Source organism: Carassius auratus, unplaced genomic scaffold (genome assembly GCF_003368295.1).
Source record: "Carassius auratus strain Wakin unplaced genomic scaffold, ASM336829v1 scaf_tig00031126, whole genome shotgun sequence".
Classification (NCBI taxonomy): Eukaryota; Metazoa; Chordata; class Actinopteri; order Cypriniformes; family Cyprinidae; genus Carassius; species Carassius auratus.
Genome location: NW_020525898.1, coordinates 34,279 through 60,002, shown reverse-complemented (window position 1 = coordinate 60,002; position 25,724 = coordinate 34,279). Strand labels below are relative to the sequence as shown.

General features: G+C 36.4%; 1 protein-coding gene across 1 annotated transcript; it reads left to right on the top strand.

The window, feature by feature from the left end:
• Positions 1 to 627: 627 nt before the first annotated feature.
• Positions 628 to 25,130, top strand: LOC113080379 (SPARC-related modular calcium-binding protein 2-like). The gene is made up of 14 exons (XM_026252550.1): positions 628 to 828; positions 1,154 to 1,284; positions 3,394 to 3,593; positions 7,420 to 7,526; positions 7,666 to 7,765; positions 8,475 to 8,519; positions 11,015 to 11,065; positions 11,163 to 11,234; positions 15,912 to 16,098; positions 18,042 to 18,124; positions 22,824 to 22,923; positions 23,163 to 23,410; positions 24,370 to 24,407; positions 24,573 to 25,130. Exons 1-14 carry the CDS (start codon positions 628 to 630, stop codon positions 24,594 to 24,596), a joined length of 1,587 nt encoding a protein of 528 aa, XP_026108335.1. The 3' UTR covers positions 24,597 to 25,130.
• The last annotated feature ends 594 nt before the right edge of the window (positions 25,131 to 25,724 follow it).

Sequence of the window (25,724 nt, the reverse complement as noted above, 5' to 3'; positions counted from 1 at the left end):
AAACTTAGACTAACATTACAATTTAAACTGGAAATCTAAAAATAAATGCTAATGTAAATATTAGTATATAATACTAAAATAACACTGCTAGTGGCACAGAAATATAATATAATATAATATAATATAATATAATATAATATAATATAATATAATATAATATAATATAATATAATATATCAAACTTAGACTAACATTTAAATTTAAACTGAAAATCTAAATATAAAAGCAAATTTAAAATATTATAATACTGTATAAATGATACTAAATAGCACTTCTAGTGGCACAGGAATAATATAATATATATAATATATATAATATAATATAATAATAATTAATATAATATAATATAATATAATATAATTTTAAACAAGTTGTCAGTATGTTGACTAATCTAAAACTATTAAAAAACATTTTGGGTAATTTAAATAAAGGCCTTTAAATATGTACTTAAAACAAAAAGTACAATATTACTGATAAAAGTTTAAACCTAAAGGTATAAAAATATTTAGAAAAAAGCACAATATCCTAAACATTAAAGAAACATTAATAAAAAATTGAAAATATAAAATAAAAGATAATTAAAATACTGATGAATACTGTATAAGTAAAAACGATCAAGTCTAGCGCATGGGCATCGCAGATGTCTCTGATGTTTGTCCTGAATGCGATCCTGTCACTGTTCTCATGGTGCAGAAGCGTCTGAGGTCTGTTTGGCCGGTTCTGCTGCTCCTCTGGTGTCTCTGTGAGCAGCTGTTGATGCCTGTATACAGGCCCGTGGTCGTGGGTGGCTTTCAGATTCCTCCGGTGATGCTCAATGGACGTGTCTGGGTTTGGCTGCGGTTGAATTGATTGGTGATTATTTGGCCGTGTCTGGGTTTGTGGGGTCTGGTTTGGGTCGATATAAAATGCTGAATTGTTGAATCACAAAATGTGTCTTGGCCACGATGAGGTCTCTGCGGTGGTCGTGTTGGTTTTGTCCATATCTGGGACGCTGGCTGTGACAGAACTGAACTGCGTTGGCCGCGATCGCTTGGCCCGAGTGGGAGGACTGTGAACTCCGATCGCGAGATGACCATCGCGGCCGATTGTGGTCGGTTCGGCGGCACTCCGGGCAGAATCTGTTTCCTGACATCTCTGTCGGGCCTCCTGCGAGCTCCCTGACAGCAGTGCTGAGAATGACGGAGCGGAAGGGGCACCGGGTCACAGCTGCAGAGACCAGAGGGAAGATAAAGAAAGCGCATGTGTGGAAGACAGACACAAAGAAAACGCAAGAGAGCGAACAGGGTGAGAACAGAGAGAGAAAGACTGTGTGTTTGTCAGAGATAAGACAGAGAAAGAGAGGGGAAGAAAGAGATTCTGTGGTGGGACTGTGAGTTTCGAGGGGGGTCAGTGTCAGCCATGATCTCAGACAGCAAGAGTCTGTCAGTCACAAACCAGTGCACACAGACCCCAAACAACCAGCTCCAGACATAAGACCCTCTTATTCACAACTTAATGTTCATTCAGTCATAAATATTCTGAATTAGGAGTGAAAGCGGCCCGTCGTGGCAGGGCAGAGGATGATGAAGAGGACTGTTGTCCTTTTGAAACATATTTTTCTGTCACACACAGAGAGAGGATGTACTGCAGCCAATCGAATTTTTTTTTGAAATTGCGAATGGTCAAGTGCAATAATTAAATCTCAAAGAAGGTGTGATTTAGTGAATAAATGTATCGCTTACATGCCTGTTAAAAAAATAAAAATTCATTTGTGGACTGAAAGATGAAGTTAAATTTTACTTTCAATCCACCTTGAAGGTTCAAGGTTCAATTTGATTTCAAAATAAAATAAAATAAATAAAATAATGTTGAATGGTTGCTGAACTAAAAAGTGGATTTAAAAAAAATCACTTTTTGTCCACTTTGAAGTTCAGGTGCAGTGTATAAGTAAAACTGAGCCCTTCCTATTCAGTTTGCTTTTGGTGACAAAAAACAAAACAGAACAAAACAAAACAAAAATAAACTAAATTAAATTGCATCATAAAAATGCCGCTATCCACAGCTTTATACTTTTACTGCATGTCAACAACTGGGTCATTTATGGTTATTATGTTATAACTTTTAAGGAATTTTACAAGAAACAAAGGTCATACCTTAACAAAACATCTCCAAGATCTCCATTTACTCTCTTGTAAGCTATGAAAGAGAAACCTCTCAGCACACACACACACACACACACACACACACACACACACACACGCACACACACACGCGCACACACACACCACACACACACACACACACACACACTGGGGCATTAAGATAGACTAAATAGTCAATAACTCAATTACAAAAAGCAAGAAAAAAAGATTAGTTCAATCTCAGTACACTCAGTACACTCCGCTACGCATGAACCAGCTTCTTTGCCTCACATTTATCACACACACACACACACACTTCCCCAGCATTCATCAACTCTAGATTTACGATCAGAGATGACAGCAGGGCTGTCTCCCATCGCCAGGGCATAGGGTTGATCCTCAAACCCCTCTGTAACCATCTTCCAGGTGCAGAGCTCCCTCACACACACACACACACACACACACACACACACAGAAAAAGTCATTTGTAGGATGACAGCCAGTGCTAATTTTTGAGTGGGTAATGATCCTACCCATCAGCTTTATATGAAGAATCTGTTTCCTTTCAACACTACTTTCATTCGCTGTTTTCCCGTGGCTGATTTATTGGCTGCAGGTGAGTGTTGGTGTGTCTCAGTACCTTTTTAAAAAAATTTTTGCATTCACCAGTTTAGACGATTATAACTGATCTGAACATTAAACATGCACCTGTGTAGATAATGTCCCGACACAAAGCACGTCAATTTCCTGTCCACTCTTGAATCTGACGATGAGGAGATGTTTGCAGTGTGTTTGAGCGTTCCTGCAGTGAACAAAGAGAAAAACACACAGTTTTCAATCAGTGCAAGTGTGCGAGTTGTTTGTGGCCGTACCTGTGCAGGTGTGAGAGTGACAGACAGATAAAAGCACTGCACGAGAGGCCGTCAGCACCTCGCCTTTCTCCTGCAATCCGTCATTCAGAAACAAGACATGACACGGACACAGAGGGGTGTGTGAATGCAGTTTGTCTCTCTGTTTTGTTTAAGTGTGTGTATTATTTGGTAAATGAATGTGACAGAACAATAGAGAATGGAGTGTGTCTTGAACTCAAAAGACACCAAGCCCTTCACTGTCACATACAAAAAAAAGGGCACTGGAAAAAATTCTATTTGTATAACATAATACTTGAAACTGCAAAATACACCAAATTAATGAAATGTAATTTTAAGTGTTAAATAAATGTATTTAAATGAAATGTATTATTTTACCCAATATTTGTGTGCTATGTATTTTTGGTAACTGCTAACATCTCTTTCTGTCCATCTTCACAGTTTCTGCGTGTGGAGCAAGATAAAGAATGTAATATGGATTGTTCCGGAGCTCCTCGTAAGCCTCTGTGTGCATCAGACGGACGGACCTTCAGTTCTCGCTGCGAGTTTCTCCGTGCAAAGTGCCGTGACCCTCAGCTGGAAGTCATACGAGGGCCATGCAAAGGTCAGAGTTCACCAATCAAACGTGAGCCGCTGCTGGTTGGCCTGATGCCCTTTGTGGGTCAGGGTCGAGGCGGGCAGGGTTAAATCCATCTAGGGATAAATGATTCTTTGACGAGACAGAGCGGGATTTTGCAGAGTACAACACATTGTCCTTGTTTAACATTTCAAATTGTCCTCTTAAGAGGCGTTCAGACTAACAGTCATCTGAAGCCAGTTGATGATATGAAGTGACACAAATTATGCAACTTTATTCCGGATTGTCCTTGTCAAAAAAAAAAAAAAAAAAAAAGCATTTAATTTATGAATGTAATAATATTTATATTTTAATAATATATTTAATATAATATATTACTAATAATAGTATATATTAATTATATATTAAATATATTTACATTTTCTTAAAAAAGTTTTAATGTTAAATGTTTAAAAAAAAACTTTAATCAAAAATAAAATAAAGCATTTAATTTATGAATGTAATAATATTTTTATTTTAATAACATGTTTAATATAATACATAACGAATAATATTATATATTAATTATATATTAAATATATTTACATTTTCTTAAAAAAGTTTTAATGTTAAATGTTTAAAAAAAACTTTAATCAAAAATAAAATTATGCATTTAATTGATTAATAATAAATAATATTACTATATATTAATTATATATTAAATATAGTTACATTTACACATGTTATAATCATTCAGTTTAATACTATAAATTAAATTAAATGATCAAAAATGATTGTCTTTGAAACTGCTTTTCTTTTCTGATGATGGCCAGTCTGGCAGTATAAAAAAATTATATGAACCAGTAATGTTATAGCCTTTCCAGTTAAGCCCTGAAAGACAGACAATTTTAAGATCTATTGTGGTTTATGAATGGATTATAATATTTTCTATAAAATCACTTTATTTGGAATGCAAATGAAATAGCAAAAGTACAAAAATATACAATGACTGGTAAAAATTGGTGCATTTTCACAAAATTCATAAATTGAGAAACACCTTTGATAAGATCTTGATGGGGATCTTGCCTGTGTAAAAACAAATGTACAGTGGTGCATTCATATGTGTAAGAGATTGGTGGTCATTTGTATGAAGGAGGGGCGAACTATGTCAGTAACCACAGAGGTCAAAGGTCACACGGCTCACAAACACTCTCATTGTATTGGGCTCGACAGGAAGACTCTCGCGCCCTGTACTCTTTTCTGCTCTGAGCTCTCTTTCTTTCTGTCTCCCGTTCACGCTTTCTTTCCCTACTAGTAAGCACAATGTGTCATTCTTACATTGGGATTAAAGAGGGTGTGAGAAATAGAGAGAGAAAGGAAAAGAGGTACAAAAAGAGGACAAATTACGTTCCGCTAAAATGAGAGTGAAAGAAAACCAAAAAGGAAAGATTAGATTGGAAAGGGACGGGAAGTACATTCAGGGATCGTGCAGCTGTGCACAAACGTCAAAGTTATTTCAGCACTCTTTATAAGATTTGTCTCTCAAATTTGAACTGAATTGAGCTGAATAAGTAAATTAATTTGGAAACACTGTTACTGATCCGACTCGAGCTGAATAGCCTTCCGCAGAGCTACTTACAGAAGTTCATATGAATTAAGAACTTTTTATGACCGATGAACCGATTAAACTAAGTTTAGCTGAATAATTACACGGTTATCTTCTCTAGAGCTGACCTACAGCTTAAACTGCTTTTTTTTCATAATTAACGAATGTTACAACATTACCATATTTTCCGGACTATAAGTCACACCTTTTCACAGTTTGGCTGGTCCTGCGACTTATAGTCAGGTGCGACTTATTTATCAAAATTAATTTGACATGAACCAAGAGAAATTAACTAAGCGAAATGAACCAATAGAAAACATTATCGTCTACAGCCAAGAGAGGGCGCTCTATGCTGCTCAGTGCTCCTTTGAAGGGGAAGTCGTGGCCTAATGGTTAGAGGGTTGGACTCCCAATCGAAGGGTTGTGAGTTCTAGTCTCGGGCCGGATGGAATTGTGGGTGGGGGGAGTGCATGAACAGCTCTTTCTCCACCTTCAATACCACGACTTAGGTGCCCTTGAGCAAGGCATCGAACCCCCAACTGCTCCCCGGGCGCCGCAGCATAAATGGCTGCCCACTGCTCCGGGTGTGTGCTCACAGTGTGTGTGTTTGTGTTCACTGCTCTGTGTGTGTGCATTTCGGATGGGTTAAATGCAGAGCACAAATTCTGAGTATGGGTCACCATACTTGGCTGAATGTCACTTCACTGTAGTCTACCACTGAAAACATAGAGCGCCCTCTCGTGGCTGTAGACGGTAATGTTTTCTCTTGGTTCTAAATAAATGCGACTTATATATGTTTTTTTTCCTCATCATGACATATTTTTGGACTGTTGCGACTTATACTCAGGTGCGACTTATAGTCCGAAAAATACGGTATATGTCTTTGCACAATTTTTGTTGCCATTTTTAGGGGGTGTTTTTCTTTTTTGGTCAGCCTTTCCTATCAAAATGCTTGCTACGGATGCAGAAAGTCGAACCTGGTCTAATTATTTTCATGACGGACGAAAATTTCAGAGGCAGTATGTAAATGTGATTACCACAACGTGAGGTCGTATTTATTTTTTAAAATGCAAAGATTTCAGACTCAGTGTGCAAAGACCTTAACATTGTCAATGTTTAGTTTTATTAATGTAAAGCTGATTTAAAACAAACTGTACTTCAAAAAACGGTATATAAATAAATGTAACCTGACTTGACTTGACACTCTAATAGGCATAAAATACATAATTCACACAAACATTGTGTAAAATTTCTAATTTTAAGTACTATATTTTAGTGATCTTTTTTTTAAGCACTGAATGATACAGTATATACATATATCTGTAAGTTAGCATTCACATCGCATACTATCTTTTTCACTGATTTCCTTGCTTATCCCCTCATGCCTTCCCGGACTGAAAGTGTTTTAATGGTTTCCCAGTGGAGAGAGTGAGTTTATGCCTCCATTGAGGTCCGGTAGATTTTCTGCCCAGCTGCAACAATGACACTCACACATAAATGTACATACAGATGCATTACAACCTGCTGGACACCATCAGCTCACAGAGACTTAACACAGAATGACAGAGCGAGATCTGCGATAGTTTTACTGCTAGACTGGTATAGAGACAGGGATGACTCCTGTAGGACTGTTGGTCTAATTCCCAACCACACACAGGGATCCACCACTTCCGAAACATCTTGAATTATTCTGTGTCTGAGAGGTCACATGCCACTGCAAAAGAAACCAAGTCTTATTTCCTGCTTCATTTTCTTTTGCCATTACCATTCTTTCCTTTCCTGTGAAAAAAAAAAGAAAAGAAAAAACACCCGTGCCACATCAGTCAGAGAGAGAGAGCGCCAGAGGACTCGCCTGTCGGTTTGAATTTAATGCACTCGCTCTCTTTGGACTTTCTGTTTTCTATATTACACTGACACGATGAGCAGAATAGTGACTGTGTGCTTAAAGTGGAACAATGGGAAATAAAGTTTAAGGATGAACACAGTTTGTGAACAAATGAATCATCAAGTTTATAGTACTTTTCAAAATCTCCAAAAGCAGACGTGTCATGCATTTTTTTTAGGAGGGCTCCAGTGGCAGTCCCGACTCCCTTTTAACTATTTAGCTGTTTGATAATCAGGATAATAAAGAAAAAGAAAATTTTCAGTTCTCAACAAATTACCTATGAATTGTCTGATCAAATTAAGACATGAGAATGCGTTATTTTTGCCATGCAATAACATTGATGGTTATATAGTTTGCTGGATTTACCTGTGTTGTGTCTCCAGATACATCCAGGTGTGTAGCAGAGAAGAAATACACAGAACAACAAGCCAAGAAACTCTTCCCACAGGTATTCGTTCCTGTCTGCAATCCTGACGGAACCTACAGCGAGGTATGAGATGAATGGATGGATGGATAGATATTGGAAAATGTATAACAATAGATGGACAGACAATTCCACTGTCAAATTTCTCAATTTTTTCTGCCTCTCTCTGTCTTTTTTCTTTATCTCTGCTGTGTTTGGCTAATAGGTTCAGTGCCACAGCTACACTGGATATTGTTGGTGTGTGACACCCAGTGGCAGACCCATCAGCGGCTCAGCAGTGGCCAATAAGAAACCTCAATGCCAAGGTACCACACTGCGACCTCTGCTGCGTTTTCCATGCCTTTATTCTACTACGTGCTTCTTTGTTTTCAAAGGAGATTTTCACATCATAAATAGTACTCTGAAGTGATTCCAAACAGTGATTACACAATCTCAGTGTCTTGGCACATTACAGTTGTTTAGGAATATAAATCAACAGAGAAACGCAGAAACTCAGCGTCTAAGCCATTGCACTGAGAGATGCCAGAACAGAGCTAATCCTAATCTACAGAAATGTTCCAGCATAACAATACCACATAACCAAAGCCACATGCAGTAAACTAGCATAGCACTGCATTAAACACACACTCACGCACAAAACTGAAACTCAATCACTGCAGGCCATGGGTTCCTGGATCATAACATTATTGGCTTGGCTTTGTACAACAACCACAGCTTCACTAGAAAAGGACCAATTAGATTTAATTGCACATGCAACAGCTTAATCATTTAGGTCTGGGGGAGCATCAGAAAACAAATGCGCATTTGGCAGGCAAAGCGCCCAACTCAAACATTCTTGCTCTTTTACTCCAAGATAGTGTCATATGGCATTTACCCCCTGCAGCCTCCATAACATTACCATGTTTCTCTGTAGAGGTTTAATGCATAATTAAAAACGCAAGTAATTTCAAATAAAAGTGTAGATTTGCTAAAATCTTAGTGCGATTAACCTGTGATTGTCCTGTTTATTTTCAGGGTCCAAGAACGGTAAAGTAAATCCGAAAGAACCAGGAAAATCAGGTAAATACCATCAACGATTCTTTGGATATGGAAAAGACTTTCATGAGGGACAATCTGACAGCTACGTTTTAATGTGTGTGTGAACTGCGAGTTACAGCTTGCCATTCTAATATTTTGCGAATTGAGAGTGCTGAAGTTGCTTCAGGGCTGAAAGTAAATGGTCGTATGTTGGAGAGACGCTGTAATAACAGACTTTGCTTTTCACAGGCGTTAAAACGAAATCGAAGGGCTTCACAATTTTGTCGTAGCACCACAGTAAACATTAACCACTTCACCTGGACGTCATTTCTCTTCTTTCCAGATGAAGACCTTTCTCATGCATTACTAATGGCACTGATTCCCTCCTTTTATGAAACAAAACAGACCAGCTGATCTCCAGATATTCACCCAATTCCTATTTTATTTTATTTTCTGTCTTTTTTCTTCTCAAAGTTTTAAGGTGAATGTCTTTTTTTCAGTTTACACAGTCAACTAAGAGAGATGTGAAGGAGTTTGTTGAAGTTTATTTCGTAGATGTTTTACCTCCTCTAAAGAGCATATCGATTAAAAATGTGTTTTTACTCAGAAAATGTCAAATTTCAAAGTATACCTATCAAATTCTCAGAAGTATATTCAAAGTATGCCTCAGAACTCAGAAATCCTTACTAGATTTTATATATATAAAATGTTTAAATATTTGAAAGGAATAAAATACATTTATCACTTATAAGATCCCATAATGGTTAGGATGCTGTCTTAGAAGGCAGCTCACTAGGTTTTGGAACAGATCCATTGTCAGAGGTGTGGTCTGGTCAGTAGTGCACATAGCACAATGATGACCTGGCTTTGCGTCTTGGGTCATTTCCCGATCCCACGCCTTCTCCTTCTTCCCACCATTTCCTGTCGCTTTAGGGCTGTCCTATCAAATAAAAGGCAAAAAGCCACAAAAACATAGAAAATCTTTGATGTGTTGAGCTACACTGAAATTTTAGAGTCATATAAATAACAGGGTCGGATCTCATAATACTTTATCACTTCATCAGAGTGCTGACGGTGGCTGTTCCCCAAGTTCCCCAACTTTTTCCCAAGGATGCTAGTGGAGAAAAACACACCAAAAGAGAGAAGGGGCAGTTTATCTTCTGCCCTCTGATGAGTTAATGGTGACCCTGCTGAGGTTAACCACACCTGCGGCTCTCAGCATTTTAGATTCCTGTGGCCAGCGACTAGAGATGTTCCTTCATCCCCGTCTGCACACATAACACATATGTCCGCTTTCTTGCATGCCTGTTCTGAAGATCACTGAAATCTAAACTAATCAAAAACATTTTTATTATTTTTTTACAGGGAAAGCGGCTTATTTTTGTAAACAGTGTCCAAAACTCATGTTTTGACAGTCATACATATTTTACCAGTCACAAAAAAAGTATTTTGCTTTTATTTTTTGTATTTAGAAATACATTATCATGAATTATATATATATTACTTCTTGACTATATATGATATTTCTTAAGGTTTTAAGACCAAGTAAACCCAACCAGTGTTGATACTGAAAAAACTTTTACTCTTCCTTCTGATCACACTACAAAAAAAATAAGCTCTTTTCTCAGCATTTTTGTCTTTTTTTTTTCAGTGCAAATGTCATGACTTAAGATGTTTTGTATTCTGAGAAGTTGATTTAAGTTAAGCATTAAAATAAGATTAAATATCTGCCAATGGGCTCAGAAAAATCAACTTAATTCAATGGGAAAACAAGTTTTCATACCCATTTTGACAGATGTTTGCTCTTGTTTTAAACAAACTCAATTTTATTAAAATTCATTTTGCATCTCAAGTGTGTTGATTTAAGTATATTTAGATGTTTGCATCGGAAAATAAATGAAAAATACTGAGTAATACATGCATTTTTTTGCAGTGCATGCAACAACTTTATAAATTTTAGACTTACTGCTCCGAATTAAGACCTTTTTTATGCTTTCATTTGTCAAGGGAATGGGGATTTATTGCCACACGAGGGGAACATTTTTCCTAGATAAACAATTATCCCCCACAAAGAATAAGTCTTCAAAAGCCATGCATTATGTTGCAAATCATTATAAAGTTTCTCAGTAACATTTTTTCAAGTCACTTCAGCCAAATTTTTCACCCATTTAGTGCTTGGCAAGTGTTAAATTTGGACGCCGTCTTGCTTTATGTGTTATCTTTGAATTTTTGCATTTACAGACTTATATATTTGAACTACACTGCTTTTTGTCATTATAAATGTGTTTCATGGTGTCAAGCAAATAATTTTTTTCTTCTTCAGTGACTCTGTTATAACCACTAAACTTCCTTAACTCTTTATCTGTCTGTTTGTGTACTTCAGTTTATCCTCTTCCTCTGTTATATTCGGTTCCTCCATCTCTCTAATCTGTCCTGGCCGGGCAATGTGCAAATGCATTATGGATCATGTGATGTGACTGTTTAGCTGACACTCGTAATTGTAGTTTCCTTGCAAATCTTCTCCATTCTAAATGCAGATCCGCCAACGTTTCTCGCAGTGGAAACCCAGCCGTCCGCTGATGAAGAAGGTGAGTGTCAATAAAGCCTTTAAAGTCCGTGTAGATCGAGTACTCACTGAGGTTTGAGACAAAAGTAATGTTTTGTGCATTTGTGTGTGTGTTTTAGACATCATCTCTCAGTACCCCACACTCTGGACAGAACAGGTCCGCAGCCGACAAAACAGGACAAGAACACAATGTGAGTTAACAACAAAATCCGTTTTCACATTTCAACACAAAATGCTAACAGAGCCAGATTGATGTTGGTATTTACGAGAAGAAAGAAAATCGCAAAATGCTAAAAGTTTTCATGAACTTACTTTGCTTTGGAGATGTCAGTGGACTTTGCAGTTTTTGAGAATCAACTTTGTCTATTGATGTGTCTGCTGAAATTAGAAAAACAGACAAACCAGACACCTGTTGACATACAAAATGATTCTAGAGCTTTAAAGAGGACATTGGATGCAAAATTCACTTTTACATGGTGTTTGCATATAAATGTGTCTTAGTAGTGTGTGGACACAAGCAACCTACAATGATACAAATCCATTCACTCTCAATTAACGTCCCCTTTAAAAAGTATAGATCAGAAGTGAAAGGGAGATCTTGAAACGAAAAGATTTTGATGAGAATTCTCATATTGAGTTCATATTCAGATCTCGAACCTTTTCGCAAACTTTTTGAGGCATTTAAGATAGGGATGTTTTTCTCAGGAGAAAAGACTGAAAAGCAAGGCACTTAAACAGAAGTCTCCACCTGTTCTCAGTTTGATCTGATTACTGTCTAGGAGAAACAATTGAGCAATTCAAGAAATCAGATTTTGTAGTTTCCGTTTTTATGGTAAATGGATAGTTCAGATCATCTGATCTTTGAAGAATTTAATGAGAAATGATGATTGATGATATAATGCATGTTAAATACCTACATTTCAATGATGGTGTCTTTTCAAAGATCTGTTCTGAAACTAAAGGAACCAGTGCTTTAAGCGGGCCGGTACGCACCAGTAGTACTCAGTACCGCCACTTCCAAATATAGCTCTTGAGCGTACTGCCACCTCTCCGTGCGCCCAGAACATTCAGAAAGTTCATTTGGTCATCTGTTTTAATAGATTTTTTACTCCTTTGCCTGCGCTACTGCTTTTCAGAGCTTCTTCCAGGTTCGGAGTATGGATCGTGAATCATTTGAACCAGTTTGGGAGTTCGAAGCGGGATCGCAAATCATTTGAGTCAGTTCGGGAGTTCGTAGCGGGTTCGCGAATCATTTGAATCAGTTCGAGGAATCGGAGCGGGTTCGCAAATCATTTGACTCAGGTAGGGAGGTCGTAGCGGGTTCGTGAATCATTTGAGTCAGTTCGGGAGTTCGTAGCTGGTTTGCGAATCATTTGAGTCAATTTGGGGATCGCGAATCATTTGAATCAGTTCGGGAGTTCGGAGCGGCTTCGGGGATCATTTGAATCAGTTCGAGGAATCGGAGCGGGTTCGCGAATCATTTGAGTCAGGTCGTGAGTTCGTAGCGAGTTCGCGAATCATTTGAGTCAATTTGGAGATCGCGAATCATTTGAGTCAGTTTGGGAGTTCGGAGTGGGATCGCGAATCATTTGAGTCAGTTTGGGGATCGCAAATCATTTGAATCAGTTCGGAAGTTCGGAGCTGCTTCGCAGATCATTTGAATTAATTCGAGAGTTCGGAGCGGTTTCGCGAATCATTTGAGTCAATTTGGGGATCGCGAATCATTTTAGTCAGTTTGGGAGTTATAAAAAATCTTTTTGCACATTTTATTTATGTTCAGTAGTTCTTTCTAGCTCAAGAAAATGCACAAACCAATAAAAGGATTTATTATTAAGGTCGCCTGTTGACTGCTGTATATAAAACCACTTCAATATAGTTGTTGTTACCTCAGGGGATGAGGGAAGTCATCAAAAACAAAAACAAAAACAAAAAACAGAAAATAATTTTTTGTTGGCTATAATAGAGTACTGGCACCTCTTTTGGGCCACTGCACTGAAAGGAACCACATGGAAATTTACTAGGAGAATCATCTTTTTGAATATTTTGAATTAGCTTTTTTTTTCATTGTCATTATTTGTTCTAATTTTGTTATATGTTTTAGTCATATAATGCTTATTATATATATATATATATATATATATATATATATATATATATATAGTTTAAGCCTTAAAATTACCATTTTATAGTAATTTTTGTGTTTATCTTATTTTGTTCGATTAGCTGCCAGTGTAACTTTAATAAATTGCAATTTTACCATTTTTTTTATTTTATTTATTTATTTATTTTTATTCTATTTTAATTTCAATTACAGTTTCTTTGTTTGATTTAGGGATAGTTTTTAGGGACAGTGCTTATCTGTAAGTATATGAAACTGTTGCTGTAGTTGCTCAAACACACACACACACACACACACACACACACAACACACACACACACACAAACACACACACACACACACACACACACACACACTTAGCTCACTGTGGCACTCAGCCATTGCCTGTCTTTTTGATCTAATGAATGAATCAACAAAGATGTCATTAAAACCCATCTGGGAAAAAAAATGATGACATAAACCTAAAAGATCTTATTCTGATGACATTATTACAGAGTTTGTGTGTTTCTGAATAGCCTTGTTTTTGCATGTTTGTCTGTGTGTGTCAATGTCTGTGAATAGCTTGATTGTAAAGACCTTTAGATTTACAATCAATAAAACGTCAGTGCAGTGAACGCTGATGATTTTGATTACGGCTGATTCCTTGAAGTCTAAAGGGTGATTATCACTATTCAGAGATGCTCAGAATAGAATTGAACAAAAGAAAGGGGCAAAGAAAAGATGTCTCTGGTTTAAAAAAAGAAGAGAAATACCCATGGGAACATTTTCTAAAACAATGCACACATGAAGCCAAAGAGCTGACAACACCTCAGAGAAATAGAGAGGGTAACTATAAACGGATGTGGGAGAGAGAATACCTAAGCAAACACATAGCACTGCACTAAATACCACTAAAAACAGCTTAGCAACACCCTGAACATCCTAGCAACCACCCCAAAAACCTTAGCAACTGCATAGAAATGCATTCTGTATTAATAACTGTAATGTATGTGTTATAATTAGCTTACAATATGTTTTTATAAAATTATAATGTTTAAATACAAATTCAGTCGCATGAAAAATATTTGGACATGACATCCATATCTAGTACCCTATTTTCCTAATAAGATACAACATGCATAGTTAATAGAATATACAAACATTAGACTCCTTTTAGCCTGGAGTTTGTTCACCCTCCGTCTTTGACTGACAACCATATTTTGTGCTGCCACAGAATGCATTAGAAACCACATATCACCCCCCCCCCACACACACACACACATATTTTTTAAATAATCTTGCATGCATTAGATCAGGCGGCTCAAAGCATTGCTGGAGAGCTGTGTTGTTACACATGAGATGATTGGTTCCTGATGCAGAGAAATCTCATTGCTCAGAAGTTGTGCTCCATATGGATCATTCATGTGTTTGGGGCTGGCCTGGTGTCTCTTGGAGGATTGAAAGGAAGTGTTAAGATGCCACTGTTTTGCCAAAACAATGTGTTTTATTTAGCGTTCCTCTGCCCAAGGTCACTATCTTCATTTTAAAGACACAGCAAGTGCAGGCACCCTGAGAAAATGTGTAAATATTTATTCTGGCCGAGCAGCAGGAGCCCTGTGCAGTCATTAACTTCTTAATGTCATAAACATTCCCGCAGGCTGCAGATAAAGCACAAGCTCTCACTTTCGCGCTATCTGACTCTTTTACCCCCTCCAACATGCTGTCCATCCATCTCTGCACGGCTGTGTCCAAGGCCTCACCGTCCAGTCAGTCATTGACTTCATAGGCAGCGTTCTTGTATGAAGGCCTCATGACATGAGCTGAAACAAATTCAAATGAGCTTTAGAGATAATCATGAATATTTAATGAATGTGATGCTTGTTCTCAATATGGAGTCATAAGTTATAAAAATCTATGCCTTTCATTAATTTGTTCAATTAAGTTTGATTAATTTGTTCAAATTAAATTGAACGGATTTAATTAAAATTGGATTTAAATTGAATTAATTAAAATTTATTATTAATGCTTTCAACATCAGACTTAATGCAGTGCTTAACTCTCAGTATGAATGGAATAGCAAGTTGAAAAAGTAAAATAATAAAACAATATATGTATTTAATTGATTTGTTCAACTTCCATTAAATGTGTTTTATTTAAACTAAATGTAACTACTTGAAATTAATTATTATTATTTTATATATCAAACAGCATTTCTTTAACCAAATGTATCACACTCACAGGATCATGAAATATCATATTTAATAAATGCAATGCTTATCTATCAATAAATAGATTTGTAAGGTTTTTTTAACTGTCAATTAAGTTTAATTAATATGATTAAAATTTTATAATAGATTTAGATTTAGATTTATTTATTAACACACACAATATATATATATAACTTTAATAACAGTTTATTTAGATTTATTATAAATTCTATCAACATCAAACAGCATCCTTCCAAAATCATGGAATTAGATATATATAACATTGGATTTTTTTTGTAACTTTTTTTATTTTATTTTAGAAAAAGCATGCTATAAACTACTCCTGACGAGCCATTGTGCATTGTCTTATGTACTACTTTGATGGAAATTTTGAGGAGAAGTTACTTTTTTGGAGCTTGACAGCTCCTGTTCACTGTCTCCTTTCATTGTACGGAAACACAGATGCTTGGCTTCTCTTCACCACAGAGAACACTGACACTTACTCACTCATATTGTGTCTCCTGCAGTATTTCACTCTTTTCCTCTGCCTCACTTTACCTCAGCGACCTCGTGTGATCAGGAGCAGCTGTCAGCACAGGAAGAAGCAAGACAACATAAAAATGAAGCAGTTTTTGTGCCGGATTGTGCTCACGGTGGCCTTTACAAACCCGTTCAGTGCCATCCGTCCACCGGGTACTGCTGGTGTGTCCTGGTGGACACTGGACGACCCATACCTGGAACATCCACACGGTAATGCACTCAATATAGGATTTTTGTTTAAAGCAAAGCACTGTACATAAAAAACAGGTGAAAAGTACAACTTCTACTAACTACTAAGAAATTATTTATACAATGCATTTTAGAAAAAGTTTACCCACAAATGAAAATGTAGATGAGGTTGTTTTTTCATTGGAGCAGATTGGAGAAATCTTGCTCACCAATGGATCCTCTGCAGTGAATGGGTGCCGTCAGAACAAAAGTCCAAATAGCTGATTAAAACATCACAATATTCCACAAGTAATCCACATGACCACAGACCATCAATTAACATCTTTTGAAGTAAATAACTGTGTTATTGTACGAAACAAAATCCATTATTATAAGTTTGAAAGGTTGCTTCTGGCCAAAATATGGGATTATAATATATAATAACAAATCCATCCCCTGTTGTCCTCTTCAGCATCCATCAATATATTTGTTTAGAACCCTTTTATACTGGTTTTTTTTTTTTTTTTTTTTGCTAGTAAACAGTGCTTGAGCTGTGCTAGTTCTCTTATGATTCAGATTAGACTACTTTTTCACTGGAGAAGGCAATATAATAAATAGAGGACTCATATTTTAGCTTGAAGCAGAAGTTTGAAGTTAGAAGTGTTGCTTTTCACTTTATAAGATGTTAACTGATGGACTGGAGTTGTGCAGATTATTGTGATGTTTTCATCAGCTGTTTGAATTCTCATTCTGATGGCACCCATTTACCGCAGAGGACTCATTAGTTAGCAAGTGATGTACTGAAAAATTTCTCCAAATCTGTTCTGACAAAGAAACAAACTCATCTACATCTTGGATGACCTGAGAATTAGTAACTTTTCACCCAATTTTTATTTTTAGGTGAACTAGCCCTTTAACATCAGCTTTAACAAAATGTTATGTTAAACACTTTAACATGACTCTGGCGCCTCTAAGAAACAAATCCGTCCTTATTTAGCTGCCAGAATACAACTTAAGCAGTTTGTCTCTATTGAAAGGAAAAACCAACCACTTGGCTTTTAAAATGGTAAGTGCTGGTTGACCTGTTCAGTACAGTACATCTAATATACACTCGGGGCAGGTCTCATTCTTCCACTTACTATGGGGTACAAAATTGAGCTTTGGAGTCTCTCAAGGGCCAATACTTGGCCTAATCTCATTCAGTCTCTTTTAACATTTCGAGTGCAGCTTTCTGCTCTGCAGTCGTTAAGAAAAGCTAAATACACCAGCAAATTATTCTGATTAAAAACTCATCAGCAAACAGGATCAACTGGCCCAAATCTGAGCAAGAAACCCGGCAGAATGACAAATCATTGTGAGTGTGTTTGCCAGGGGTCAGTGACACTCTCTGTGTTCAGAGGCACCTTTAATGAGCTGCAGGGGTGTTATGGAGCGATGCGGTGGATTTCTGACCATCAATGAATGTGGTATTGAGTTAACAAAGCCTCAGGCTGTGTGCCAAACAGCGCATTAGAGCATGCATGGAAGTGCTACCTTCCCATCAGCCTCCTGTCTCTCTCTCTGTTATTTGGTCAGGTCGCCTGGCAATGATTGGAGTACATTTACTCTTCTAATGAGGCCATGAACGCTTTTCTTGTTTTACACTTCCTTTTTCTCTTTGTCCACTCATTGTCTTTAACTCCATTCCTTAGCTTCCCAAATCTCCTTCTGGATAGATACAGATAGATAAAACAAACACTCAATTACTTTGCATTTCTTATATATGCATATCATACGAATCATTATTGTTTTGCAATATATATTGCAATACAGATTGACTTTTCTTCACCATTCAACATTATTCAACAATATTATGTTATTTTGGTCTTTGTGCTATTTAAAACAAAAAATGTCACCGTGTAAACAATAATGCTTTGTATTCACTCTCATTCCTTCTTTGTTTTTTTTTTCTTTCTTTCTTTCTTTTTTTCTCTCTCTTGCTGTAGATTTGAACAGCCAAAATGTGATGGAAACGCCAGAGCCCATCCAAACAAACCAAAGGACCATTACAGGAGCAGACACCTGCAGGGTGAGCTTAACTGTGTGCTTGTGAGCAGATGCCAAAATATTGTCCAAGGCTTGCTGGAGGGTGATAGCAAAAGCAAAAATAGCAAGAGGAGAAACAAAGCTACAAAAGGGAAAACACCACCTGTTTTTTAAATAATAATTCACCTGAATGGGTGTCTTTTAACAGGTGCATCACCTGTTGTTTGGTTCATTTAGCAAATTTGATATCACATTTAACACATGCAAAATGCACAAAGTAAACATAAAAATGTCTGTTTATGCATCTATATGTTTTTGCTTTTGAGCTCAGGTAAGTGGGTGACATCTAGAGTCTAAAACCATCTCCTGGTTTCCCACGACCCTACAGTCCACATAGACGACAGATGTTAACAGATCATCTCAGTGAGGAAAGGGGAGGTAGAAAAGATAGATTACAATAGATAGCATGAGCCTAGGAGGATGACAAGGAGGGATGAGTGTGGGGGAGTGGCTTTGACGAAGAACAGAGAAAAAAAAGAGTAGAGGGCAAAGATAAAAAAAAAAACAGCAACAAGGAAACAAAGGAGTGACTTCCATTTCCAGCATGAACGAAGTTGTTGATTAGGCTCAAAATAATAGGAGCTGCAATATTGCATTCCTGTACGTGGACTAGGTGATATGTTGAATATTTATATATTCAATATTATTTTATATAAAAATAAATACACTACTGTTCAAAAGTTTGGAGTCATAAATAATAATTTCAAATAAATTATTTTATTTCAAGATCCTGAAAAATGTTTCACTGTTTCCACACACACACAAAAAAATTAAGCAGTGCAAATGTTTTCAATATTGGTAATAATAAAAAAGATTCTTAAGCAGACAATCACTATTTTTTAATTGGAATGATATTTCACCATAAATGTAGCCTGGGTGAACATCAGAGACTTTTAAAAACGTTAAAAACATTATCACCACAATTTTTCTGAACAGTAATTTATAATTAATGAACAACGAGAATATTAATATCATGATTTCAAGATTTTACCACTAGCATCTGTTCACTGCATCACTTCTGATACATTTGAATATCCACTTTTACGAAAATATAATGTGGTGGTACTGTGTTATTGGTTGGAACAATACTCATGATTCTAAATAGTTGTAATGCATGGTATAAATATTATGGTATTACAGTTTCATGGTATTTATTAACAAGAAGTACCCTGTGTACTTCCTAAAATATCATGGAAATACTATGGTACTGAACAAAGTGTAGTAACCCTGGTCAGACTTTGACTAATAGGAGTATCCACATACTTTAATTATGATTAAGTGGTGAAACAGGCTTTTGAAACAGTGTGTGAGAATGTGTTCCTTTTTTTCTGGAATCAGACAACACCTCCCTTTTAGAAATGTCTTCAAAAGAGAAGGGATTCATAAATAAGTTTGAAAAATTGCTCCGTGAGGGAGTGACAGTCTTATATTTTATGAGCTTATACATTTTATACTATCACACTGATTTATGGAACAAAATGGAACATTTTCGAGTGTCAAAACCAAACACACACAATAAATAAATAAAATTAAATAAAAAAAAATCACAGAATTCATCAAATCATTGCTAATATTCACTGATGTTGGTGTTGATGTCCCTCAGCATGTTGTCACTTCCTGGATGATGATGTCATCAAGGAACAAACTTTTATCATTTAAAGGGATACAATAAAACCACCTGAAAAAGGGTATAAAAGCTGTCACTGGGGAAGTACACTTTCAAAAGGTACATTTTATTACCCCTAAAGGTGCATATGAATGCCTTAAAGATACATATTAGTATCTGAAGTGCACATTTTAGAGGTACTTATTAGTACCTTTTGAAAGAGTACCACCACAGTGTCAGATTTTGTACCTTTATTTTCTTATCAATCCCTGTTCTTATCAATGCCAGTTTTTCTTAGTGGACAGTACACAATGTACCCCCAAAGTAGTAAATTATTTAAAAAAGAAAGCCCCATTTTCAATTTACTGTAACATTTCAATTAATTGTATATCATGGTGATATACAATCTGTATATCTGTACTGCATAGTAAGAATGATCCAGCTTAGTAAACTAAACACAGACTAATTGCTGGTCTTATTCTCCATTACTTGGCTAGCTTTGCCACTATGCACTCTGGTAAAAATGCCAATATCTCAATATGTTAATGAATAAACCTCTGTTCCTCAGGTGTGTGTGTGTGTGTGTGTGTGTGTGGACGTTCAAGCTGCCAGCAGCATGTGTACAGTGCTGTTGTGTGAGCAGCTCTCTGGTCACGGCTGGTTAATTGTGGTGTAGAAGGGGGGCTGATGGGGGCCGGCGGCTGCTGGCAGCTAAACGTCCACAATCCACAGCCAATACCGCAATTCTCACGACTCTGTTGCAACGTGAATGTTTTTATGTAAGTTCCAAAAGCTGTAGGATTCTGGGTAACGCAGAAATGTTGTGAAATGCAGTATCTGTATGGGTTTACTCAGTGAATCCAAACTCAGCATTTCAATTAGCGGTAGCTGTTTTTTGGTGGGGAGATTTCTCAAGCTCACTTAAGTGAAAAAAAAAAAACACAAAAAAACTTAGGGCTATTACTGATGTATTTTATCTTGTACAATAAAGTTTGAAAACAATGTGTGTTTTGGCCAACTAAAATATGTCATTCCTGCAGCATTGGATTGCTTAGCACATACATATATCATATCATAACATTGGATATTTTTTAACCAAATCAAACAGGCTTATATTTGACAAATCGTAGCTGTAATTTCTTTACTCATGCAAGCAATGCAGTTCAAACTCTAAAAAGTCATACTAAAATGGAATACGAAGTCACATTAAAAAGGTATTTTCTGACTAATGTAAAATGCCAAGAGCAAAAAGAATTCTTAAAAGGTCAGAAATGTTTGTTATTGAGTGTCTAGACCACACTAAACGTTATGTTGTTTTTATTGAAAAAGCCATAAGAATGCCGTTCCTCATATGAACAGGTGGCACGGATATTTTACTGTGTCTGGTCTCAGTGAGGAGCAGAAACTCACGCAGATCTTCAGCACGACACTCTCTCGCAAACCGTTTAAATGTCATTTTGCCTTCTCTTTTCTCTCGTGTGACGCCGTCTGTTTACCTGATCACGCTCGCTCTCTCTCTCTCAAACACACACACACACCTGTTCACGAGGACCTCAGCATGCCTTTACTTCTTACACGAGAGAATCTGTTGCCTCTGGGCCTGACCATAAACAGACCAGCATGTGAAGACTCCTCCTTGCAAACACACATAGACACACAAACACACTTTCCCTTTCTTTATCTTGCTTTATTTGGAAAGACAGATGGATATGAGAAAGGAGGTGTAGGAGTGTGTTAATCTCCCTAAGCAGCCAAGAACAGGGTGGCCAGTATACATGTAATATACTCATAACACAAGCTACTGAATGAGACAGACACACATTAGCTGAAATAAAACACATGCTGTAAACCAGATTTACTTTAAAGAATGTTACTGACAAAAAAAAAAAAAAATTTGTATATATAATTTGTGTATATAATCATCATCATCATATTATTATTATTATTTTTTTACATTCAGTATTTACTAATTTATTGCATGATATTGAGGATGAGGATTATGGGAGGGATCTTAACTTAAGTTAATTGTTTTCTAGCAAACAAGGAATGTTCTCAGAACTAGTTATGAACAAACATTCCCCCATAATGTTAATTGAACATTTGTTAAAAGTTGTCTTTAATACAAAATAATCTCAAAACATTAGCATAAAAATGTTATTCATACATTGCTCATGGAATGTTTTTCAAACATTTTTAAAATGTTACTCTTGTTTCAGAATGTTTAGAGAACATTCAAAAGTAACGTTCCTGTAACTGAACAGTCCCTGATTGGTTGCTGAGAATGAATCATTTTGGCAAAACATAATTTGAACACTTTTTTTGTTAGCTGGGTTAACTGTCATGAAAATGACACAGTTCATAGAATCCTACAAATAGGCTGAACGTTCATTATGCTTATGCAAAATATAGTTTCTCATTTTTTGTGGTAAATTATGACCTGGACATGTTTTTGACTGGTTTGTGGGTTTCACCCAAACATCCACAGGCCTCAGTTCCCACAGACAGCAAGCTTTTACCTGTGACCATAAACCCAAACCCTCGGTTTGATTGGCAGCTCTCATCTTCCTCGGACAGGATAGGGGAGGTCTGATTTTTATGACAAGGCGGTGAAGAATCTCTGAAGCCGTAACATTGTTTAACACTCCTACTCTCCACCATGCAGTTAGTGTAAAAACATCTGACAGCTTTATATCTTTCAGTGTTTATTGGGCCACCTATGACGCCAGTACCTAAGATAGCCACAAGAATGTGTAGCATTATATGCATTTACTAGCAGAACTATATATGAACAAATACGGACCATGGTTTTTTGGACATGTATTATATTAGAAGAGTTGTATTCATCATTCATTAAATACTGCATTCATTCAGCACCATGGACTGTAAAATGTCTGGTGCATTAAAAAAAAACTACCAAAAAAAAAAGCAAAACTAAATAACATTCAGATATTTGAATGTTTGGGATTGATCATTTATTCTTTTGATGGAAAGCTGAATTTTCACTATTTTGTTATTTTAAATGTTATTTTAAATAGTGCAGATCCTTTTGTAACCTTCACATTTCTCTATTTTTCAGGATGTCCCGGGGAGAAGAAGACTGAATTCCTGACCAGCGTGTTGGACGCGTTGTCCACAGACATGGTCCATGCAGTAACTGACCCGGCCTCTGCCGGCAGGTAAAAAAGAAACTGAGAAAGGACAGATGTAGATGTAATGGACCTCTTCATGAATTTAACTGACCCTGCCTACAGTGTGGTGTAAAAATATTTTCTTAGTTCATTAGCTAACTGAAAAGAATAATTGATTTTGCTGTTCAGGCCCCTAAAGATCAAAAAGCAGCATAAAAAAAAAAAGCATTTAACCAGAAAATAAAGTACGTGTAAACATGTTCAGATTTTGTTTTTCCTTTATTCAGGATGTTGGAGCCTGACCCCAGTCATACTCTGGAAGAGCGAGTTGTGCACTGGTATTTCAGTCAGCTTGACAAGAATTCCAGCGGCGATATTGAAAAGAAAGAAATCAAACCGTTCAAGCGTTTACTGCGCAAAAAATCCAAACCCAAGAAGTGTGTGAAGAAGTTTGTGGAGTACTGCGACATCAGCAACGATAAAGCCCTGTCTCTACAGGAACTGATGGGCTGTCTGGGTGTCACTAAGGAAGAGGGTGAGTATCACTGTTTCCTGATGGATGTCCGAGAAATCAGGGCATCTACTTTACATACTAGACTAGTATGACTAGTTTCTACTGCACTAGATGAAAAGTGGGAATAATTGGATTTGAAATGGTCCAGGAAAAAATGCAAGGGTTTGCAAAAGTGATGCTCTGTTGAATGCACTTTTTAATGCAATTTGAATGGAACATGCACTACTGGTCACTGGTTTTTGCAAGTCTCTTTTGCTCACCAAGGCTGTATTTTAACAGTAAAAACAGTAATAATTTGAAACGTATTTGAGAATTTACTCTAACTTTTGTCTGTTGATATATTTCAGTTACAATGATCAAGAAACATTTCTTGATCATTTTCTTGCCTATTTTTGTGAAAAACATTATATATAAAACCATATACATATATATATATATATATATATATATATATATATATATATATATATATATATATATATATATATATACTTTTTTTCAGATTTCTTTGATGACTAGAATGTTTTAAAGAAAAGCATTTTTTTTTAAATATAAACCCTCTGTAATAAATTCTTACCGACCCCAATAAGATTTTTCGAAAACCAGGTCCAGTTGCGCTTTTGGAATTCCAATCTGTGAGATCCAGTTTGTTTGAAATCCTGTAGAACTAAAAATAGTCAACTACTTTCACATGATAATGACTTCGCAACATGATTTCTCTTTTTCCATTTTTATTATGAAATCCGTAGATTTAGATCATTGTCTTACGAGCAGCATAAACTTTCCTGCTCTTTGACTGGATGAGGGAAATGCTGAGCTCTACCCATTGTAGGTTCAGCTGAGATTGTTTGAAGAATGTGTGGTCGTTTTAATGACCATGAGCGCTTGCATTTGTTTAATAACTTTTTCAGAAATAACCCGTATTGCCGTCATGTAATGCAGAACAGACTTGTAAAACATTCTCATTGGTATTTCCTCAGGGGCAAAAACAGGTGAAGGCACAACATCTAGTAAACTGGTGAGTTAATGTCAGTGGCTGTTAACATTCACAACATGCATTCCAGCCTTTCTCTCTCTCTCTCTCTCTCTCTTTTTTCTAATACAAGTAGACAGTCTCATTTTTACATTAAAAATAAAATTTTAAAATCACACTTTCTTGATTTTCTCATTTGACTTCTTTCAGAACCTGTCAAAGAAGCAAGGCTGAAGTGGCCACTGCCATTGTTCCCGCTCCCGTCCCGTCCCGCAGATCCTGCCCCCACCAAAACGACGATGGAGAACCATAGTCTTTGCACTTTGTACTTTAAAACAATGTAAATTCACTTTGTAGAAAAATAAGGTATTTAAACAGACTGCTGAATATGTGAATGATGTAGTTAGCATTTTTATGTCCTTACAACAAACAACAAAAAGAATAATAATAATTTAACACATACAATGTATGTGTCCTTTGTGAGTCTAAAATAAGTATACTTTTCTAAGTTGTATTACATGTTGCATTTGTCAAGGCCATCTTTGTTGTAACGTATTTTGTCTGTCTTTTCTTTGGCTAATTTCTGGGTAGCTTGTAATGCATCTAAACTGAGTTTTTTTAGACACCTCGATTTAGTTTTTACACAAATCCCAACTACTGCTTGAGCTTGGAATTATTACTGATTGTAGTCCTGTACCACACATGAAACGGTAGACAGATCATTTTGTTGAAAGTGCTTCACGATGAATAGAAATAAAGAAGTCTTTTATAATAATTTGTATCCTTGTTATTGTGAGTGTGAGTGTGTGTGTAAGAGTATTCACTGAATCAGCATGCAGAAGTCCTAGAGGAAATACAAATATGCATTCATTATACGTGGATATCTTAATGACATCTAAAAATTAGTTTTAATTTGAGAGGCACATGTAGATGCATTATTCTGTTTTTCCTTTTGTATTTCCATCAGTGACCTAAAACTGACCTCATTCTTTTACTTCTGGCTGTAAATTATGATAAGCAGATCTGGTGCTGGATCTGTGAGATTAGATGCCGCACTTTGTGGTTTTAATACTGCAGGGAATGTAAAGAAGGGGGTCAGTTACTGACACTGCTGCCTAAACCCCTCCTGCATAACATCCAGAGTGCTTCCGCAATGTATGCAGATGAAGATGTCATTCACTTGTTTGACAATGTACCCACACAGAGAAATGAGTTTCTAATCTCATTTTGAAAGTGACTTTCTATTCTAAAGATGCTTTCTTTTGATTGTTTGACTGCTCAAACGAGAATGTATCAAAATATAATAATTCATTTGTGTTTCCTAGATTTAGGACTCCTATATGTTTGCTTAAATTCGCTCCT

What these genes read in the sequence shown, in the direction of transcription:
- LOC113080379 (XM_026252550.1), top strand. Translation starts at nt 628, where the DNA reads ATGGGCATCGCAGATGTCTCTGATGTTTGTCCTGAATGCGATCCTGTC. An exon ending in ATACCTGGAACATCCACACG is followed by an intron (nt 16,099 to 18,041) that starts GTAATGCACTCA and finishes CTCTTGCTGTAG; the next exon opens with ATTTGAACAGCCAAAATGTG. An exon ending in CAGGAGCAGACACCTGCAGG is followed by an intron (nt 18,125 to 22,823) that starts GTGAGCTTAACT and finishes TCTATTTTTCAG; the next exon opens with GATGTCCCGGGGAGAAGAAG.